General features: G+C 40.9%; 4 protein-coding genes across 9 annotated transcripts in view; 3 read left to right on the top strand and 1 right to left on the bottom strand.

The window, feature by feature from the left end:
* The window catches only part of LOC107045319 (protein strawberry notch), a 46,935-nt gene extending 43,108 nt beyond the window's left edge, over window positions 1-3,827 (bottom strand). Inside the window, exon 1 of the mRNA XM_015267546.2 lies at window positions 3,758-3,827. The gene's annotated coding sequence lies outside the window, so the exon portion shown is untranslated. The remainder of the gene's footprint in view (window positions 1-3,757) is intronic.
* The window catches only part of LOC107045320 (sn1-specific diacylglycerol lipase alpha), a 32,494-nt gene extending 23,976 nt beyond the window's left edge, over window positions 1-8,518 (top strand). The window contains exons 11-13 of one of the 3 annotated variants that reach the window (XM_015267548.1): window positions 4,529-4,872; window positions 5,910-6,254; window positions 7,148-8,518. In XM_015267548.1, coding sequence (XP_015123034.1) covers window positions 4,529-4,872; window positions 5,910-6,254; window positions 7,148-7,592 — 1,134 coding nt within the window. In that variant the 3' untranslated portion in view covers window positions 7,593-8,518. Of the gene's footprint in view, window positions 1-1,621; window positions 1,798-4,528; window positions 4,873-5,909; window positions 6,255-7,147 lie in introns of all 3 variants that reach the window. The other 2 variants (XM_015267549.1, XM_015267550.1) reach the window with 2 other exon arrangements.
* A 611-nt stretch (window positions 8,519-9,129) lies between these two features.
* Window positions 9,130-18,518, top strand: LOC107045318 (HEAT repeat-containing protein 5B). Of its 4 annotated transcripts, XM_015267540.1 has the most exons (5): window positions 9,130-11,681; window positions 12,169-12,201; window positions 13,234-16,882; window positions 16,957-16,971; window positions 17,819-18,518. In XM_015267540.1, the coding sequence occupies exons 1-5, from the start codon at window positions 9,456-9,458 to the stop codon at window positions 18,139-18,141; spliced, it is 6,246 nt and encodes a 2,081-aa protein (XP_015123026.1). In that variant the 5' UTR covers window positions 9,130-9,455; the 3' UTR covers window positions 18,142-18,518. The 4 variants fall into 4 exon arrangements, with proteins under 4 accessions (XP_015123026.1, XP_015123028.1, XP_015123027.1 ...); XM_015267542.1 differs by lacking the exon at window positions 12,169-12,201; XM_015267541.1 differs by lacking the exon at window positions 16,957-16,971.
* Window positions 18,519-20,868: 2,350 nt separating this feature from the next.
* LOC107045317 (protein Asterix) lies at window positions 20,869-21,763 on the top strand. Its single transcript, XM_015267539.1, has 2 exons — window positions 20,869-21,287; window positions 21,358-21,763. The coding sequence occupies exon 2, from the start codon at window positions 21,359-21,361 to the stop codon at window positions 21,689-21,691; it is 333 nt and encodes a 110-aa protein (XP_015123025.1). The 5' UTR covers window positions 20,869-21,287; window position 21,358; the 3' UTR covers window positions 21,692-21,763.
* Window positions 21,764-21,919: the final 156 nt, after the last annotated feature.

Below are 21,919 nucleotides of genomic sequence, written 5' to 3'. Positions count from 1 at the left end.
TTTATGTAACTGAAATGAATTGTATTGATCGAATACAAAGTAATTTTTTGTGAAAAACTGTGCGTTATGATTTATATTTTTTTTTAGTTTCACGTAAACGATGAAAAATCCTCCCCCATCTCCTTGTTTCATGGCACACGTCGGAGTGAAGTGGAGAGACGGGGGGGGAGTCAATTTCGCTGAGAGTTGGAGGAGTAGTGAGGGTTTGGAGTGAAATTGGATCTTCGGATTTTCAGTGGAAATTAGTAACAGATGGACCAGGATTTTGAATATTCATGTTGTCATGATTTCATTGGTCAATTTTAAGAGCGATATTGAATATTAATCGGGAGTCAGTGCGATTGAGCCGCAGTATGACGGGATATATAACGATTCGGGTCAATGTTCAATGCACTTGGGAGATTTAATGACATTTGTTTAGAAGTTTATGAATAGCTTGAATTTACACACGAGCAAAATTCGATAAAAAAACCTGGAGCTTTCTTTAGCTAATTCTGACGAATTTCTGTTGAAAATCCATGAGAATTTGATCCGGTTTTTTTTCCTTGGATTTTATTATCAGGAAAAACATTCAAAGACAACGGAAAAAACTTGGGGAATTTATTTAATACTTGAAAGTTTTCAGAGAGAAATCAAAGTCCACTGGCTTTCTTTAGTATCAAATATCGCTGGAAAAAAATGATACACAAAGTTTCATAATTTTTAACCGAACTGGAAAAAACCAATGGAATTTTTCCTTCTTCATAAATAATTCATCAACAATCAATTTTCACTTTAAAAATATTTTTGTCAAAATCATAATAATTGATCGATATCGAGATTTTCAGCAGAAATCGATTTCATCGAAAAAAAAATTTACTTTACAGAATTTTCATTATTCATCCGTAATAGAATGCTCTGAAACATTATTTCTTTGCAAAATACATGTGCCAACCCAATTATTCTCGCTCAATTAAATGTACAAATTTAATGATTGAATTTCGCCGACTTATCCCGTCCCCCACTTCACCCCTCGAATAATTTTAATTGTCGAGTGTTTAGCACTTGTAGCTTAATGTGACTGCCTTAATTAGAGTGGTTAATGACTCTACCGCTTCAGAACCAGATATACGCTATTTAATTAACGAAAGCTAGATTCGAAAAAGTACACGCACGACAAAATTTTATTAGAAAAGCGAAAATTCTGTTGAATTTTCATTGAACTTCTACTGAAAATTCTATTAAATTTTGGCCGATTCGATTAAAGAATTCCCCAATTTTATTGCGCGCTTTTTTCTAAAAAATGTTCAATAGACACTTTTTCATTGAAAAACCAGGAGAATTCCATCTTTTCAATTAAAAAATGAAACAGAAAAAATCTAGAAAATTTTAGCCGTTGAAATTCTGTAGAAAATATTCCAATGGCATAAATTGCATAATTCGGAATTCTTCAATAGAATCATCCAAAAATTACCAGAAAATTCACTAAAAAATCTACCGAAATCGGCGAGTTATTCAGTAAAATTTTTTCGTACGTGCAGTTAAACTCAGAATTCCCGACAATTGAGTCTCGATAGAGGAAAAATAATTTGAATGAATGAGGGCTAATTATCAGTGGCTGAGGGTGTGTGGTGTGGATTAGGTGTCAGCGGACAGAGAACATTTTACTGAGATTGGAACAACCAGAGTGACGACTGACGACGAGCGGTGTACAGCCAGGAGGTACGACGATCGTTCTATTCCACTTCAGCAACAATCACCACGTGACCGTGACGCCGACGTCTATGCCACCACACCCTCTTCCTGCCACGATACCAGGTATCTCCAACCGTCAACCCCTCGAGGCCACTGATTAAGGTCCTGATACGTTCAACTTCGAGCCAGTGATATCAATCATTTTGAGCTGATAAAATCCCCAGAACTTGAATCATCGACCTTATTTCACTGGCCTTGAGCGAAAATTTTAATGTTTTGGAACTTCCGAGGGCAAGTTGAATGATAAACATTAAGTGTCTAGCATTTTCATCATCATTCAAATAAAACTTCATGAAACATTAAAATTTATCCATTTGGTTTGGTTCAGTTTTCAATCTGAGGGGATGTAAAATCAGTAGTGAAACTGCTAAACCGTTTTCGAGAAATATCTTCGAAATCTAAGGGCCCACAGGGAAAAATTTATATTTTGAAAAATATATTAAATTGGCCCAATTTATATAAAAAAAATGAAATATGTTTTATAAATATTTTTTATATATTCTTTATAAATTTGAAAAATGTATGGAATTGGCCCATATTATATCAACCCCTCGAGGCCACTGATTAAGGTCCTGATACGTTCAACTTCGAGCCAGTGATATCAATCATTTTGAGCTGATAAAATCCCCAGAACTTGAATCATCGACCTTATTTCACTGGCCTTGAGCGAAAATTTTAATGTTTTGGAACTTCCGAGGGCAAGTTGAATGATAAACATTAAGTGTCTAGCATTTTCATCATCATTCAAATAAAACTTCATGAAACATTAAAATTTATCCATTTGGTTTGGTTCAGTTTTCAATCTGAGGGGATGTAAAATCAGTAGTGAAACTGCTAAACCGTTTTCGAGAAATATCTTCGAAATCTAAGGGCCCACAGGGAAAAATTTATATTTTGAAAAATATATTAAATTGGCCCAATTTATATAAAAAAAATGAAATATGTTTTATAAATATTTTTTATATATTCTTTATAAATTTGAAAAATGTATGGAATTGGCCCATATTATATCAACCCCTCGAGGCCACTGATTAAGGTCCTGATACGTTCAACTTCGAGCCAGTGATATCAATCATTTTGAGCTGATAAAATCCCCAGAACTTGAATCATCGACCTTATTTCACTGGCCTTGAGCGAAAATTTTAATGTTTTGGAACTTCCGAGGGCAAGTTGAATGATAAACATTAAGTGTCTAGCATTTTCATCATCATTCAAATAAAACTTCATGAAACATTAAAATTTATCCATTTGGTTTGGTTCAGTTTTCAATCTGAGGGGATGTAAAATCAGTAGTGAAACTGCTAAACCGTTTTCGAGAAATATCTTCGAAATCTAAGGGCCCACACGGAAAAATTTATATTTTGAAAAATATATTAAATTGGCCCAATTTATATAAAAAAAATGAAATATATGTTTTATAAATATTTTTTATATATTCTTTATAAATTTGAAAAATGTATGGAATTGGCCCATATTATATATTCTTTTTAATAAATTTTTTGATGGGGGGGAGATAAATTCCGAGATATTCCTTGAAAACTGGCCAAAGTTAAAATCGACTAGAACCGTTTTATCGCTTCGCTACTGAAATGGATTTCGTTTAAACATCAATATCTCCGGATCTAGGGACGCGATTTGGCCGCATCAGCGCTCATTTTAAAGCCCAGAAAATTCCCTTCAAAATGAAAGAAACCTCTTCCAATTTCACCGCGCGGATCGCGAGCTATTGCAGATTGAAAACAGTCCATTTTACCCCTTAAATAATTGTTTCGATAGTCAGTTCACACATTCGCATGAGTAGATGACGCATCAAATGTGGACTGGGTGGAGGTACTCTCACACCTACTTTCACTGACAACTTCAATCGAGCTCCTTCAGATAATTAATGAAGAAAAGCAATCGGGGAATTAGCAATGAAATTCTAAATTCCCGAGTTACGAATCGGTTGTCGCGACATGATGCTCTTAATATCGTCGATTAAAAAATATTGGATAAAAGTGAATAAATAAATACTCTCACTCACAATCAGTAGTTACTCGTGTCGAGTCATTCGAAGCATGTAGAGACTGTTCATTGCACGTGCATCCCCATTCGTCCTTTAAACACAGGAAAATCATAATTAAATAAATAAAATGAAGAAATTGATAGAAAAACCAGTGCTTTCTCTGATAAAATCAGTTGAAATTCTATCGAAAAAACTATTTTTTGACCCAATTTCTATTAAAAATTATAATCTTTTCTGATTTTTTAATAGATTTTAATTTTTTAATATTTTTTTTGGTGCAAAAAAATCAATATAAATCTACAAAACTGATATAAATCTATAAAAAACAAAAAAGATCATAATTTTTAATAGAAAAAACAATCAATAGAACGTGATTTTCCCACATGAATAATTTTTTCCGTTTTTCGTTACAAAATTCACAAAAAAAAATAGTAAAATTCGCGCCCGTTAATCAACATCTATTGATTTTCCCCATCAACTATCTTTCTAGAATTTTTAATAAAATTTCTCAAAGAAAGCACGCGTTTTTTTCATGAAATTTCACCACGAGCTCAATATAAAACCCAAAATAAAACAAATTGAATCTGAAAAGAGAGTGTCCAGGGGTTTGAAATGCATGATAAATACTCGGTGAAGTAGCCTAAAGATAAATCCAACCGAGAATTGAATGCCTACCTAGAAGTGTGATTAGAGAGAAGCGCACAGTTGTGTAAATCGAAAAAAAAAAAACCGAAAATCCGAAAAAGAGAAAGTACTAACTGACCCACTGGACGACGTCCTGACGATCAGGTTGTAACAACCCTGGGGCCAACGAAGCCGCAGCGAGTGGCATCAGGTCAGACATCGTCGGCCGAGGCGTCAGAGGTGCGCGAGCCCCTCGAGATCCAGGAGTTGGAGCTCGAGCAGGAGATGCGTGCCCTCTTGTCACCACAGAGCCCCGGAAAAACATGTTCATTAACAGTGGGTACACCACCCCACAGACTATGTCTCGAGACGAGCTTCACTTCCCTCCAGAGCCCCACTGATATACCCCAGGCTGGACGTGAATTGAGTGTTGACTCCCACGGGATACCCTGGGAGTACGTCAGTATTGCCAGTGAATTAACTACCCCGAGGCACGACGAGAACAAATTGTAAGAGAATAATTTTTGAAGAAAAAAACTACGAAAAGTGGGTGATTGCGGTACGAAATTCCTTCGATAAAACCCCCTGGAAAAAAAATATTTCGAGATAAATATTTTTTCGTTTTTTTGCTCCGAAAGGGAAGCTTCGTAATCCTTCAAATTTAATTTTTTGATTTTTGGAATTTAATGAATGGATTGAATTGAATGTTTTTCTTCAAATGTAGGAACTGTTGATTAATAGTATATTTCAGCACGTGTGGGGCAATTTCGTCTTTAACGTGTGTGGGGTTTACAGCATGAGCCGAAGGCGAGTGATGTAACCACACACGTTAAGGACGAAATTTCCCAACAAGTACTGAACAAAATTTTATGTCACGAAGCCTGAAACCGGCTGAATTAGACACGAGACGCGAAGCGTCGAGTGTGTAATCCAGCCGGTTTCAGGCATGAGTGGCATAAAATACAATTAATCGATAAGTTTGTTCAATTTTCGAATTTTTTGAAAACCGGTTCCAAGATAACTAAAAAAATATTCTGAATTGATTGAATGACGAGTTCGAAGATGAAGGCAACAGCAGTAATCGTAATTTTGATTTTGAACATTTGCAAAAACTTTGTATTTTTTGAAAAGCAGAATTCCAGGGATATCTCTGAATATCATGCGTCAAATGAATTAAATCATAGCTTAAAATGTTTGTTTTGAAAGCCCAACATTGTTTGCCAGGATTTGAAAAAAAGAAAAATTGTTTTCAAGGAATTTTAGGCGGACGCCCTGCAAAACACCCAAAACCAGGAAAATAATCGAAGAAATTGAGATAATTGAAAAAGAACACGAAGAAATGATGACTGTGTGCTCGTTGTATTTTTAGTACTAATAGCTAGGTGCTTCAATCGCAAAGCTTAAGACGATATTTACGTTGTTCCACCAAATCACATTCATCTTTCATTACTCATCATCACGAATGTCTTCTGCTTCTTCGATTTATGTTTGATTGTAAAATAATTTCGCGAGGATTATTATTGACGCTGTCGATTGTGGTGTTCAGGTTCAATCACCCCCTCAACTGGGAGTACACGCAGCGGATAGCCCCCCTGGCAACCCCCGAGACAATGTCCGAGGCGAGCAATCCACCGTCACCACTTCCTGTGACGAGACCCATCCGAAGAACACCGAAAATACCCGGGAATCTGTCGACAGCTGCTGACGATTTCAAGAGTAATTTGCACTTTGCCATGCTGACTGTTAAGAATTGTAGTTTCAGGGATGATAATCATGGGGGTAGCAATAGCAGTAGTGGGAATAGTGAAGCTAGTTTCGAGACTGCGAGGAGCAATAGAGGACAACCACTACCGCCTGTACCGCGGAGACGGGATTCTGTTATTCTGAGGAGGTTTGTTGTTTACGAGAATTATTAGCTACAACTGAATTACTTTTCCAACCGCCTGTATTGACATTTACATTTCTCAGACTTCTCCAGGCCATTTCGCAGTTCACAGCAATTTTTAATTTAAAAATAAAGTAAACTACTAAAGTATTTTCTTTCTGCTAGCAATTTATTCTTCTCCATCTGTTTTCAAAAAAAAAAAAAAACATTAGCTATCAATAAAAATCAACCCCTCATAACACACTGCTTAAGAAACTTTGTCTGTTATTATGTTCTAAATTTTTTTTTCTGGACGTCAGTTCAACCGAACCAGACAAAAGAAAATAATTTAGTAGTTTAATTTATTTTTGCAGTTAAAATTCCTGGGAACGGCCTAATGAGAAATTTAAATATGAGAATTATTAGGTGAAACTATTAGAATAGTCTCGAGGAAATTTTTTGATTTGATAGAAGGGAATTCTAATCGTTTTTTTTGCCGATTTCTACTGCAAATTATTTAACAGAGATATTTAATTCAGAAAAGTCAATGGATTTTAAGTTTTCCTAATGAATTGAACAGAAGTTTCAACAGAATTGAATAAAATTTTCAATTTTTAAAAATTGTTCTGCCCGAGAATTCCTGTAGAAAAACCACCATCTCTAGGCTTTTTTCAATAAAAAAATATTCATTGACATTGATAATTTTCGATAGAATTGGTGCAAAAACCAAAAATAATTTTTTCATAGAATTCTATCAGAGCTTCAATAAGAATTCACTAGAACTTCTTAGATCAAGTGCTGGATTTTCCCCATCTCTAAGAGTATTTATTAGAAAAACTTGTTTTTCTCCTTTCCCTCTCGCCCGTAAAACTAATTTACTCTCTCACAAACTACTTCCCATTCACATATGTTTCTATCAGGGAGCACAATGTGTGTACAGCGGCCTGCTGTCGAGACGATCAATCAGAGACCTCCACCCCGTCCTCATCACACTCCATCAGGATAACTCAGACATCCCATCGAGTCCAGATTGATTTTCCCTACCCCGAGACGGAGAGATTGGCATCGAGCCTCGATTATTACGAGAAAAAAAGAGGCGCCCATGACAACAATGATGTTTTTCTGAGTGTCAGAAGTTCACCAGAGTGCAAAAGACTAATGGCCCCAGCAACCGATCTCGGCGCCGAGTGGAAAAAACGTTTCGACGCCAGTACTGGCATATCCGGTGATGCCTCACTTCCATTACTTCGTGGTCTATCACCAACACCTGGTCATGCTCAACACACATCGCCTTTTTTCAACGCCAAGAGAAAGAAATACGTCTATCCTATCACCCTTGTTGGCAGGGGCGAGAGCAGTGTCTAATGTTTTATTTAATCACGTGCGAAAAAGATTTGTTGAAAAAAATCAACAGAATTCGATGTCTATAAATTTATTCTGTGATGTTCTTTTATTTGATTTTTTTAATGACAAGAGAAGAAAAATTGAGTGGAAAAAACTAGGAAAATTAACACCGACGAATTCTAAATGAAATTCAAATTAAGTTAAACGTAAAATTCTACGTTTTTTCCAGAAAAGTTTCAATTGGATATTTTCTATTTAAAAAACTTGCAGCGAAGCTGCAGAATTCTTCAACAGAACCCAAATGCAATAGAATTTTTTAACAAACTCGCTGTTTTTCCATGAAATTTTTTCGCACGTGATATTTAAATATTTTAACAAATTGTACAATAAATGAAACAGAGAATGGAGGATATATTTAGCCATGGGACCACGATCTTTTGAGAATGGAGAGATGAGAAAATAACATTGAGGCCTTAGTCGGTTGTATCGCCTGTCCCTATGGCCTGACAGAATCAATTCCCTGTGGAATGCATTTATTCGTTCATTTTTTGAAATATCCAACTGCTGGCCTATTGTATCATACGAAATTCTTCTCTTCTCCCCGTCAATTCCAATTGAAATCCCAATTATACAGTCTAGAGAGAAAACCTCCAGTTTCAATCTACGATACTCTGTAAATGAATTTTTTACATAATTCTTGCTATGTAGGATAATGATCGCACTGTAAATAGGTGGAAGGCTCGAGTAATGTAGTTGTAAAATTGTATCTAAACGATAGTGATCTCCTCGTCTGGAGTAGTTGTAGTAGGCATTTAATTCATTTAAGACGATTTCTTTCGATTATTTATTCGATTGAGAGATTTTTTTTACGATTGTATTTATTGAGACGATAATCTAGTTTATCATGTAACTGAAGTGACACTGATGATGATTAAAATTGTTGAAAACTGTGATGAAAGAGACAAATTCTGAATTTCATTTTTTTAAAAGAAATTCCACTAGTCTTCGCCAATTCAATCAAGAAAATCCCATTCCGTCGAAAAAAAACAATAGATTTCTGAACATAAAAGAACAAAAAAAAATATTTCTGAACATAAAATTCCTACCTTATTCCGAAATGATTCCAACCTTCTCCATTCGCCGTAAAAAAACTTCCACTTCCTCAGCTTATTTTCTAACGATCATAACATCAATTTTCCTAACAATTCAAAAAGGAAAGAATCACAATCGAACAGCCCAATTCCCCTACTTGCCACCGTCTCGGCACACAAAATATTCACCACGACATTAATTCATTCTCCAGCTGCAAAACCCAATACTTCCCCACGAAAACTACTAAACCCCATTACTGCAACCCACCCCCACGTCTCCAGCCAAAAAATTCACCCCGAAACCCCCGAAAAACTGCCTGCACCATTTCCCTCCAAAAAATTTCCAGAACTTCATAAGCCCCCGACTGCCCGCGACTGTTTTACCGACCGCCGACCCCCCCCCCAGAGAGGGCACTCGCGTCGCCTGCCATCTCCAAAATGCCAAACTAAAAAAAGACCGAGGGAAACAAACACTGCACCAGTAAAACGTCGCCAGCATACCCGCAAAGTGCTCGAAACCTGACATTCCCCATTTCTCGACATTGAGCCCAATAATCCCGGAGTGTTCTAACCTCCCCGAGTGCGTGATAACCGCCCCGCGACTCCCCTAACCGCAGTGAAACGATCATCACCTCGTGAATCATAAAAAAACCCCTCCCCCAACAGACCCCTGGCCTTGATGGCTAGCCCCCTCACCTGACACGAATCCTCACCCTCCGCTGCACTGATCTCCCTCCCACCCCCGAGAGATGACCCCCCAGTAACCGATCACCATCGAACCCACCCCACGAGGATGATGGAGCTGAGTCACAGTCTGACCCTGAACGAGGCCGCCCTGGACCAGATTCCGGAGGCGAAGCGTCCAGTATTCGTCTTCGAGTGGCTGCGTTTCCTGGACAAGGTCCTGGTGGCAGCGCAGAAGAACGACATAAAGGGCTGCCAGCAGAAGCTGGTGGAGCAGTTGACGCGCCACATGCAGGGCGCCCCAGGACCCCCAACTCGAAGACTGATAGCGAGATGCCTGGCCACCCTCTTCAGCGTCGGCGACACCTTCCTCCTCTTCGACACAGTCAACAAGTGCAACGACATCCTGAAGAACAAGGACGACTCCCCGAGCTTTCTCCCCACGAGATTGGCAGCGATCTGCTGTGTTGGTGCCATGTACGAGAAGCTGGGGAGAATGATGGGAAGATCCTACGAGGAGACTGTTCAGATCCTGATAAAATCCCTGCGCTCAGCTGAGTCCCAGTCGAGAATTGAGATAATGCACACATTGGAGAAGGTCTGTGCAGGAATGGGAACGGCAATAACGAATGTTCACAAAGAGATCTACAAAGTGTCGAAGCAATCGCTGACAGACAGAGTGATGGCTGTGAGATGTGCAGCTGCCAAATGCCTGCTGGAGATGCTGAATCACGCGCCCTTCCTCTACACGAGTGAGATCGAGAGCATGGCGACTCTGTGCTTCAGAGCATTCGAGGGCTCCAACTACGAGGTGCGATGTGCAGTGGCCAAATTACTGGGAACCCTAGTGGCAATGACTCAATTACCACCGCCAAAGGGGAAGAACATGGGGGCCCAGAGTAAATCGATGAAACCAATATCCCTGGACGAAGTATTGAATATTCTCATGTCTGGCTTCCTGCGGGGTGGTGTGGGATTTCTCAAGGGGACTGGCGAGATAATCAAGGGCAGCTCGGGGGTGAATAGAGAGGTGAGAGTCGGTGTCACCCACGCTTACGTCGTATTCGTGCAGATCCTGGGGGGTGTGTGGCTGGAGAGAAACATCGGGCCAATTGTGGCACACGTCCTGGACCTCGTTGCCAACCCCAAGGCCGCGAGTTCTCACGTCGACGCAGTTTACTCCCGAAAGTGCATAAATTTCATCCTTCGAGGGACCATCGGGAAGCTCCTGGGGGAGGGGGCACAGGCAGCCGCCTGCAAGGAGACAGCTCACGTCATTCTCAAGCAGATGAACTCCATTGACTTCAATCCTGAGAATGCCAAGGACTGCAATCAGGAGACTCTCTTCAGCCAGCACTTGCTAGTGTGCGCACTCCAGGAGATGGGGAATTTGGTGCTGGGCCTGGGGACCACTGCCTCGAATCTCCTGGTGGAGCCTTCGTTGAACTTGATTGACACGACTCTGGCGGTTCTCGTTCATCCTTGTCAGGCAGCGAGGCTGGCTGCTGCCTGGTGCCTCAGGTGCATCTGCGTTGCTGTGCCCAGTCAGATCACTCCTCTGATCGATCGCTGTGTCGAGGGGATCGAGAATATGCGGAGCTCACCGGAGGCTATTGCTGGCTACAGTGGGGCGTTGGCTGCTGTTCTGGGGAGTGTGAGGCTCTCACCTCTGGGGGTGCCTCACACCAAGGGCAAGATCATTTTTAATACTGCTGAGGAGCTGCTGAGGAGTGCCAGCCAGAACAGCAGGCTCTCTTTGAATAGAACTCATGCTGGCTGGCTCCTCATTGGGGCCATCATGACTCTGGGGACTGCTGTGGTCAAGGGCCTCCTTCCCAGGATGCTCCTCCTCTGGAGGAACTCATTCCCCAGGTCCACCAAGGAGTTGGAGAGCGAAAAGGCCAGGGGGGACGCCTTCACCTGGCAGGTCACTCTCGAGGGCAGGGCTGGGGCTCTCTCAGCTATGCACAGCTTCCTCCTCCACTGCCCTGAACTACTCAATGACGACATCACCAGGAGACTCCTCACACCCATCGAGTCCGCTCTGGCAATGCTCACTAATTTATCTCCTGTTCTCAAGAATTATGGACAACAGCTGAAAGCTCCCACAGCCATGGTCAGGCTCAGATTGTACGAGACACTTTTATTACTTCCTCCACAAACTTTCGAGGGGTCTTACACGCATCTACTGAGGATGCTTGTCTCGGAGTTCACACTGACGGAGAATCCCGGGAATACCACCACTTCGCTATTGAGGATTGTGTGTCATGCCAATGATTCGGTTATTTTGGGGACTTGGCTGCAGGAAACCGAACATCGGACTATCGAGGATCAGGTAATGATTGTCATTCTTACGTGGGTAAAAAAAATTTCAGTAGAAAGTTGGATAGCAATTTTCCAAGAAAATTGGATAGGAATTTCTATTGAGATTTTTTTTATCTAAATGTTCAATGGAGAATATTCTACAGAAAAAAAAATTAATAGAAATTCTTGGACTCAATTTTTTCAAGTTTTTTCGCTTGATTTTTTTAATGAAAAATCATGTTCATAAAAAACGCGCAGTAAAGCTAAAACTGATAGATTTTTAATTGATCGAAGTTCAATAGAAAAATTATTGATTAAATTTTAATTAAATAAAAGCGAAATTTTAATTCAATAGAAATGCAATAGAATTTTATACAGAACTCGCTAGATTTTTTAATGAAATTTATCTGTGCTTCATTGTGGCTGAGTCAGAGGATTTTTGCTTCCGAATGGAAGCCTATTTTTAAACTTGTTTGACAGTTTACGTATTTTGACATTTTTGTTGTTTTCATGCTAAGATGGAACCATGTCGAAGATCAGACGTCGAACACGTGAGTTCAATATCTCGTTGATCTAAAATTATACTATGAAATATTTGAATGTATATTTCGAGGCGATTCGTCGTTTTCGGGAGGTGGAATGACGTCAAATCGAGTGGGAATTAATTTTCTCATAGATTGAGGGCAAATTGCATGTTTTTGTCGTGAAATCAATTTTTGGAAATACTTTGATAATTGATTGATTCATTATGGATTTAGAGAAATAATTTTTCGAGTAAAACGGAGACTAAAATAATTTTAAAAATTGCAATTTTTGAATATTATGACTTTTTATGGATAACTGGAGGCAATGATTCTGATTAATAGCAGTGTTTTCAGGACGAACAAACGACGAACAAACAATTCCTTGCAAGGAACAAATGAAACAATCAATTTTTTAATTGTCACCCTCGTGAGAAAGGTTGAATAAAAAAAAGGGGGCAATAAAAAAATATTTGTTCGTTGTAAGGAATCGTTTGTTCATTCTGAAAACACTGCTATCATCTCGAATAATTGCAATGTTTGACTATTTTCTCTCAATTGATTATCAATCAATTGAAAAATGAATAAAATTCTTGCAATTATTCAGGATAATAATAGTGTTTTCAGGACAAACAAACGACGAACAAACGATTCCCTACAAGGAACAAATGAAACAATCAATTCTGAACCCAAGAGCCAAAAAAAAAAGAAAACTAGATCAAAAGAATAAATTAAAAAATCCATAATACACTCATTCCAAAATGTTTGGCAATCCAGTGTTAAATTGGGCTTGCCAATTCCTAATGTTCCCCCCCAGCTGTTGAAAATCACCTTAACGAAGAAAAATCGTGGGAGGCTTCCTCCCCTCCCCCCAATTCCTCCCCTTCACCCTCAACTTCCAGTTCGCCAAATCGATGAAGTTCACTTCCACCGCCCCTAGACTCCCAGCAACGCAGTCAACTGGAAATCCCCTCAAGCCCTTCAAAACCCCATCTCCGGAAACCGATCCCCCCGCCGAGGCTCTCGTCACCCCCTAAACACCGCCGACTTTTCTCATTCCAGTTGCAACCAAACAGTGCAGCAGGTTCAGGTGCCCTGGAGCACAACGCCTGCTGTCTCTACCGGCCGGTCCCCTCAGACGAGATAATCCCGGGTCCCCTCCCCCTCGGCGTCGCCGTGATCGACCTCTCGGTCTCCCTCTTCGGCCAAATATTCCCCCGCGTGGCCAACAAACACCGTCTCCAGATGCTGGACCACTTCGGCGAATGCATAAAGCACGCGAAATCGGGTCGTCAAGAGGCGATTCAAATGAACGTCTTCACAGCGGTCCTGAGTGGCCTGAAAGGTCTGAACGAGGCTAAAACGGGCTTCGGTCAGGAGGACGTGAAGAAGTTGGCGACAAATCTGATAATAAGCACACTGATAAGCGGCAACTCGATCCTCCGCTGGGCAGCCGGCGAGGCAGTGGGTAGACTGGCCCAAGTGATCTCTGACCCAAAGTTCACAGCCGAACTGGCGCAGACGAGTTTCGATCGTTTGAAATCGGCCCGCGACGTGGCCAGCAGAACCGGTCACTCGCTGGCCCTGGGCTGCCTCCACAGATACGTGGGTGGTATGGGCTCCAGCCAGCACCTCAACACAAGCGTCAGCATTCTCCTGGCCCTCGCCCAAGACAACTCATCCCCAGTGGTTCAAGTCTGGGCGCTGCACGCCCTCGCCCTGATAGCCGACTCAGGGGGCCCCATGTTCCGTGGCTACGTCGAGCCCACCCTCTCCCTCATCCTAACTCTCCTGCTGAACGTCCCCCACTCTTACATAGACGTCCACCAGTGCATAGGAAAGGTCCTCTCGGCGTTGATCACAACAATAGGCCCAGAACTCCAGGGCAACACGTCCTCCATCTGCATGGCCCGCTCCTCATTCCTCTGCGCTTGTGCAATAATGCAGGACCACCAGGATCCCCTCGTCCAGGCGGAGGCCACCGGTTGCCTCCAGCAACTCCACCTCTTCGCACCCCGTCACGTCAATCTGTCTTCTCTCGTGCCAAACCTCTGCCGTACACTATCCAGCAATCACTTGTTGCTGAGAAAGGCGGCGATATCATGCCTCAGACAACTGGCGCAACGAGAAGCCAAGGAGGTATGCGAGCACGCTATGAGTCTTGCTAATGAGAGCAGGGACACCAACATGGTGGAGGGTCTGACCATCACCGAGACCGGCCTCCCCGGGGTCCTCTTCAGCATGCTTGACACAGAAACCGATAGTGCACTGATCAAAGATATTCATGACACGTTGACAAGCATGCTGCAGATGCTAGCTGCTGACAATTTGTCCCAGTGGTTGTCCCTCTGCAAAGACGTTCTCACTGTTGCTTCCGAGTCCAGCACACCTGACGAAGCTGCTGCTGTGGCCACAGAGGACTCCGCTGGGGACAACGACTCAGCGGATGCCGAGGGTGACGATGATCAAGCCGAATTCCATGCTGACGAGTCTAAACAACGGCCAAGTGTCTCGCCGAGATGGCCGACAAGGGTCTTCGCTGCTCAGTGCATAAGACGAATAATCGCGACTTGCATGAACAATAAACAAGCGCACTTCGATCTGGCCGTCGCCAAGGAGCTCCAGCAGATCAAGGGACGAGGGGATTACCTCGTCCTTCATCTGTCTGATCTAGTGAGAATGGCGTTCATAGCTGCGACCAGTGACTGCGATCCCCTGCGTTTGGAGGGGCTTCAGACCCTCCAAGACATCATCGAGAAGTTCGCCAAAGTCCCCGAGCCCGAGTTCCCAGGGCACCTGCTGCTGGAGCAGTTCCAAGCGCAGGTGGGAGCCGCCTTGAGGCCGGCCTTCTCAGCGGACACAGCGTCACACGTGACCGCAGCTGCCTGCGAGGCCTGCAGCGCCTGGATCGGCAGTGGGGTTGCACGAGACCTCAACGATCTCCGAAGGGTTCATCAGTTGCTGGTGTCTTCATTGGAGAAATTGCGAGAGGGAAACACTCGTCCCCAACTGTACAACGAGAGCCTCTCGACCCTCGAGAGACTCGCCATCCTCAAGGCGTGGGCAGAGGTCTACGTCGTCGCCATGATCAACGAGGGAACAGCTCCGAGTACTTTGGAGAAAAACAGAAACTCCAATTTAACCGAGTCGGACGATCTCTTCGGGCAGTTTGAGTCGCAGAACGAGAGTCTGCTGAGCCTCGTTCAACCGGAGCTTTTGAGCCTGAGTCAACACTGGCTGGCAGCCCTCAGGGATCACGCCTTGCTGTCACTGCCTCCTGAATTCTCAAGTCAATTGCCTCACGATGGAGGCGCCTTCTACACGACTGATACCATGGAGTCAGCGAGACCTTATTACGCCAAGTCCTGGGCGCCGATCCTCCACGCAGCCACATTGTGGCTCAACGCCAGAGGCTTCAACGTCGATGACACCACTGATGTCAGCCAGGCTTCAACACCCAACAACAACAGGGGCATCACTGGCGTCAACAACAACTCCGACAACACCAAATCCGACTTCAACATCGAACGTTTCCACCTGCTGTTTGGGATCTGCATGGAGGCTCTGTGCAGCCCAAGATCATCGGAGTCAAGCCAGAACATCGAGACCTGTCTGAACGCACTGTACACGCTATTGGACTCTTCTTGGACGAGAGAGGTCTTCACGAGGGACTCGACCCTCTGCATCGAGCTCTGTAATGTTCTCCACAGGTTGATCCTCACGAGGGAGAGCTTCGTCATCCAGAGGATGTCCATGGAGGTATTGAAGCAGGTGATGAAGGCGACCCAGGAGTGCCTGAACGAGAGGAAGAAGAAGAAACTCAAGGAGATGGTGCCTGCTAATCAGGAGAGTAAAGACACTGCTGAATTGGATCTTCTTGGCGAAGGGGGCGATGGGGAGCTCGTGCCAGGGGAGTCCCTCGTCTTTGCCATTGTCGAGGTGTGCTTGTGTCTCTTAGTGAGACAGATACCCGCGTTGAACCCCAATCCTGATGGCGCCACTGCGATCCTCTCGCAGAGGGGATTTCTCCTCACTGAAGAGAGTGGCAAGCTCATTGCCTCGGCGCTGAGTGTCATGGAGTCACTGCCCAGTCTCTGCGCACCTCAGGGCGCCCTTTCCATTCTACCGACCCTGCTGTACCTCACCACTGGGGTCATTCACGAAATCGGGGTGCGCGCTGACAATCAGAATGCTAGAGTCACGACTGATGTGTCGATTCACGCTGCTCTGCACTGCCTCAAGTGCCTCATCACTGATAAATACGCGAGGGATGAGAGGTGTCGAGAGCAGTACACCAGTCTTCTTCAGAGTGCACTTGCTAAGATCGTCGATCTTGCCAAGACTGGGGACGACGGGGGCAAGATGGACGAGGTCACCATGATGCTGGGGATCGGGGTCTTCGTTCTTCATGCTGTGCCGGAGGTCGTCAGTGCGCCTAATCTACTGTTTCCATGCATCAATCACTTCAGGCAGGCCATGCAGTCCAATAATACAGTTGTCAAACTCAAGTGCGTGCAGACACTGAAGACGATTTTTTTGTACCCTGAGAAGAGCATCAGTACGCCGTACATTCATGCACTGGCACCCAGAATTGTTGAGTATTTGTACAGCGACAGGAGTCAGGTGGTCGAGGGGGAGGTCGAGCTGTCGTACACGCTCGAGTGCGTTGGGACTATTGAGGCTCTGATCGCTCTCGCTGAACCCGGAAATCGTAAGTTTCTGTTTTGGGGGCTTTTTCGGTGGTGGTTGTATTAATTTTTTTGGCGTTGGTTTCATGCTGAGTAGGAGATTTGATGCAAGGTATTTTGAAGATTATATTGGCTTGATTTGGATTCTGAATTTTATAGGATGAATTTTTTTTGTGAATTATTACGGGCATAGATCGGCGTCAATCAGTACTTTTAGTAATATTATGAGAAGTTGCAGTTTACAGTAATTCAAATTTATTTATCGTAATTGAAATTTGAAAAATAATATTACTGGTAATTTAATTTCTCAATTATTGGTTGATAAAATAATTCGAATTTGAAAATTTAAATTGATGGTTATTTTTAAAATAAAAAAATTGACGAGTTATATTAACAATTGACTTATTCCAAATTTAACTGCAATTCAAAATTTCGATTATGCCGATGTCTGATTACAGGACGTTTTTTCTGATATTATTACTGTTTATGGATAGTATTGTAGCAAAATTTCATCATTAGGTGCATGAAAACAGGGTTTAAAAATTAATGAAGAAATATTTGAAAATACGAGGGGGACACCGCCATCTTTAGTCCCCCTTGCGGTAGAGGGAGAGGGCATCAGAGCAAATGGCGGCGCCCACACGTATCAACCACCTCGCATTTTTAAACATTAAAAAAAATTATTTTTCCTCTTCCAATCACCCTCAACTCGTTTCATTCAGTTCACAGAAAAGAACGAATTTTTTAAGCTATCCTTCAGATTTTTCCATCCCCTTTGGGCTGAGAATTCATGGCGCAAAGTTTTTCACGTATTTCAGTATTTTTTGTTCACTCCCGAAGCCGCTTAGTAAATTAATAAAATGGAATGAATCAATTTTCGTAATTTTGGAGCTCAATTCGACTAGTTTAAGAGGAATCATGTTTAAATGACGTTTCTAATGTTTATAATTCCCTTCCAGGGATACAAATGCTGACTCTACTAGTTCCGATATTAATAAATTATCTACTGGATGAAAATAAACTGCAGCGAGGAAGCAAGTATCAAGTTACACTTCATCAGCAGAGTTTCCAGTGGTTGAGTAAAATAGGTCCGAAATATCCACAAGAATTCAAAACACTGATGTCACAATCAACGGAACTGAAGACTAAATTGGAGAATGCTGTGCGTTTGAGCCATCAACAGGCACAACGGCACAATAAACATCCGGATACATTGAAAACAATCAACAAAACAGCGACTCCGTCTATTAAACTGAAGACAGACTTTTCAAATTTCAATTGAAATGGGTGAAATAGGCCATTGAATTAGTGATATTAGAGTTAATTTAGGAGATCATCTGATTTTTTCTATGTCCTGATTTTTCATCGCAATGGAGGGAACAAATGTTGTATTTTGCAGGAAAACGTTTGTACAGAGTATTTAGGCGTTACGTCAAGGACTGAATCACTAAAGTTTTTTCCATATTTTTTGCTGATTTACACACGAAAAATAATTATTTAGGAGGGGAAATAAATTATTCAAGATTTATTCATAATTTTGGTCAGTTGATGGGTGACCACTTGGCAATATGAAAACACGTACGAAGAAATTTCGTGGAAAATCCAGCGAATTCGTTAGAAAATTCTTTCTATTAGTTTTTGGTCGATTCTATTAAAATATTGCGCAGCTTATCTGCACGTTTTTTTAAATGGAAAATATTCTATAGAAAAAAAATTGATAGAATTCGATTTTTCTGGACAATCTATTGTACTGAGATATTTTCGAAGCCTTAAATTTAATTTTCTTGTTTAAAAAAGAGGAAAAATGGAGTAGAAAAAACTGAGAAATTCATGTCGAGGAATCCCTATAAAAATATTCCTATTAATATTCTTATTCAAAAAACAATAGTGAACACTAATGGAATTTTCTATCAAATTCGCTAGGTTTTTCTAGGAAATCTTTTCCTGCGTGAATGACTGCAAAATGAAGGAGTTTGAAGCAATTGGGGCGAATATGCAACAGGAGAGAATTTAGAATTAATAAATATGTAATAATTTAGACTTCATTGATGTACAGAGTAGTTCAGAATTAGTCGAGCATACGAAATTCTATTTTTTTAATTTTCAATAGCACAAATGTAAAGGCGAAAATTGAATGATTTTATTATTCCTTGAGCTGTGGCATGAAGAAGTGAATAAATCTTCCTATTTTTATTGATTGATGTTCAGTAATTCGATAAAACTGATGTTTTATTAGTTTATGGCTCTAGAACGAGAGGAATAAACATTGCCCCAGAATTTTTATGAAATCCAGTTAATTCCGAAACCCAATGAGTTTAAATCATTCTAGGTCATTAATGCACACGTCAAGAAATTCAATAGAAAAGCTGGCGCTTTTCTCAAGAAATTCTGGGGAATTTCCATTAGAATTCTATGAAGAATTTTATGAACGATTTTATTAAAATTTAATCGATTTTTCTTTTTGCAATAGAAATTCTTGGGGAAAAAATTTGAACAATTTATGACCGAGAATTCTTAGATAAATATTCCCAACAGAATGAGTTATATAGAAAAATCAACATCTACAGACCTTTTTCAATAAACAAATATCTATTTAGAATCACAAATGAGAGTTGGATAATTTTTTGTACAATTGGCGCAAAGAAACAAATAGAATATTTTAACAGAATTCCAATGGAATTTCTTGAAAAAAGGTTTACGTTTTTCTATAGATTTTTTTCATCCGTGACCTTGATTTTCAAACGAATAATTGTATAATTGTTAGGATAATCATTACGTTTAGTGATACATTATCAATTCATTCATCTGCTCATCCTCAAACTACGTGAATGGATTCTAGTGATGTAACATGACTATTTATTACTCTCGCCTGATGAACAGGAGAGAGTCATTGGGAGATTTCTTATAGCCGTGTGGGCAATTTAATCTCGCGAATTTCATGGGAGAAAGTAATTGAATTGACGGAATAGTTTTCTTTAATACTACTTCTAGTCGATGAAACAGTGAAGTTGTCCGAGTCGAGGGTAATTCATGTATATGTATGGAATCAATGTATAGAAAGATCTATATAAGAAGTAGAAACAATGTCTTCCTAATGATTATCTGAAGGAGAATGATAGAAATAATAAAAGGTATAGATCACCCCATCAAAAGTTTATCTGAAAATTTTTCCCTTCCTGTCCTGCGTTCAAAGCTTACGACGTTATTAGTTAAGATGTGAAATTAATATATCGATTCCACAGATCAGTCAGTGGACCGTTTATCAATAAGTTACGATTCACTGGCACGGGATGAAGACTAATTGACTTTAGTTGGCACTGCAATTGAGGGCAGTCAATGAAAAACATCCGCCATTCTACATTATGACAATCATATTATGAATCAAACTTAGAAATTAGTTGAGATGTGATTAACGTGCGGGTAAATTTTTTTTTACTAGATTTTGATTAGCTAACCATTGCAAGAGATGTGCGCAACAGATTGATTAATCATTCTTCTTCTTTTATCATTTATCCCCCTAGTTCTCGTGATGCCCTTGTCATCGAGGCATCTAAAATTAATTAAAAAGTAATAGCTAGATCTCAGATCTACCTTACTAATAATGTATTCTGTCTTTTTTTATCATCTTTTGGTATATGTTTCACCTAATCAACCACTTGACGTTGATTTAAACGACAGAACAATATCGCTCTCGTAATATTTATAAAAATTTTCACCTCTGGTTCATCATTTCCCTCGTAAGAAGCATTACGATGCTAGTATTTTCCTTATTCAATTGCACAAGAACAATCATTGTACTGATCTTAAATGACTAGAATTATTAGAATAAGTTTTGTTTTAATTGTTTCCCGTCATTAATAACTTTCTCAGTTTTTATCTCCTAAATTTTCTCAGCTGCTGAGACACTATGCAACAACTCACGCCAAGATATACGCAAAAGCAAAATAATAAATTCAAAAGTAACTCTTTTGATAAAGAAAACATTTACAGTTATCTCGTGGGCATTTAACGCTACTAATTATATTCAGAGGAATTCTAGCTGTTTAGTATCAGTTTTCTCTTTCATTACGTCTAGAGAGTTTTCCTAAGGTTGAAACGTCCATGAAAAAAAATAGTCGCATTCTGTTGAAGCGAATTACCATAAATGATTATTGAATGATCATTATAAATCACGAGGCTGCGCAGAACGTTTGGGATTCGTGGACACACGTCAACTAGTTCTCTACAGACTGATATATTTACTTAATGCACCAGGGCCATAATTCAATTATCGAAACCTCCACAATTACCTCTAAAATCCATTTACATTCCTCCCCACGAATAAATTCCTCAAGACCTCGTACTTCTCCCCCAAATTCAAGTGATAAACAAAAACATTTGGTGGGACTAACCTCAAAACGCCCGGAAGATCGCCATAAACCTCCGCACGTAAGTTTCCTGCAATGAAAACACCAGTTAACCTCTAAAACAGTTCTTTAAATGACAAAGGACATTGTAGGATGATGAACTCGTCAGATCCTCGTCGCCCTGACAAAGAAATAAGGTACAAACCGTCAGTAGCAAGTGGCCAGACCCAGCCGGGGGATGACTTGACACCAGACTACATGAACATCCTCGGCATGATATTCAGCATGTGTGGACTCATGATGAGACTGAAATGGTGTGCCTGGGTCGCTCTCTACTGCTCCTGCATAAGCTTCGCCAATTCACGAGTGACTGATGACACCAAACAAATACTGAGCAGCTTCATGCTGTCGATATCCGCTGTTGTCATGTCGTACCTTCAGAATCCACAACCGATGACACCCCCTTGGGCATCGGCGCTTCAATAATTCTCGGAAATTCATGAACTGTGTTTTGTTTACATTTTTTCAAAGTTCAATTAAAATATTAAGGAAATTAAAGACTTTGTGGATTTATTATTTCAGGTAAATTGACGCTATTGAATGATGAAATTGATCATTTTAATTTTTTTTTTGTGTTCCCGTAATTTCTTATTATTCAAACTGTTTACGTGATGGAATATCTATTTATTTTTATGCGATGAGTAAACTCGAAAA

This window comes from Diachasma alloeum, unplaced genomic scaffold, assembly GCF_001412515.2.
Source record: "Diachasma alloeum isolate Michigan unplaced genomic scaffold, Dall2.0 Dall_scaffold_00914, whole genome shotgun sequence".
Taxonomy (NCBI): Eukaryota; Metazoa; Arthropoda; class Insecta; order Hymenoptera; family Braconidae; genus Diachasma; species Diachasma alloeum.
Note: the sequence above shows the minus strand (reverse complement) of the source record. Positions and strands in the feature narration are given on the sequence as shown.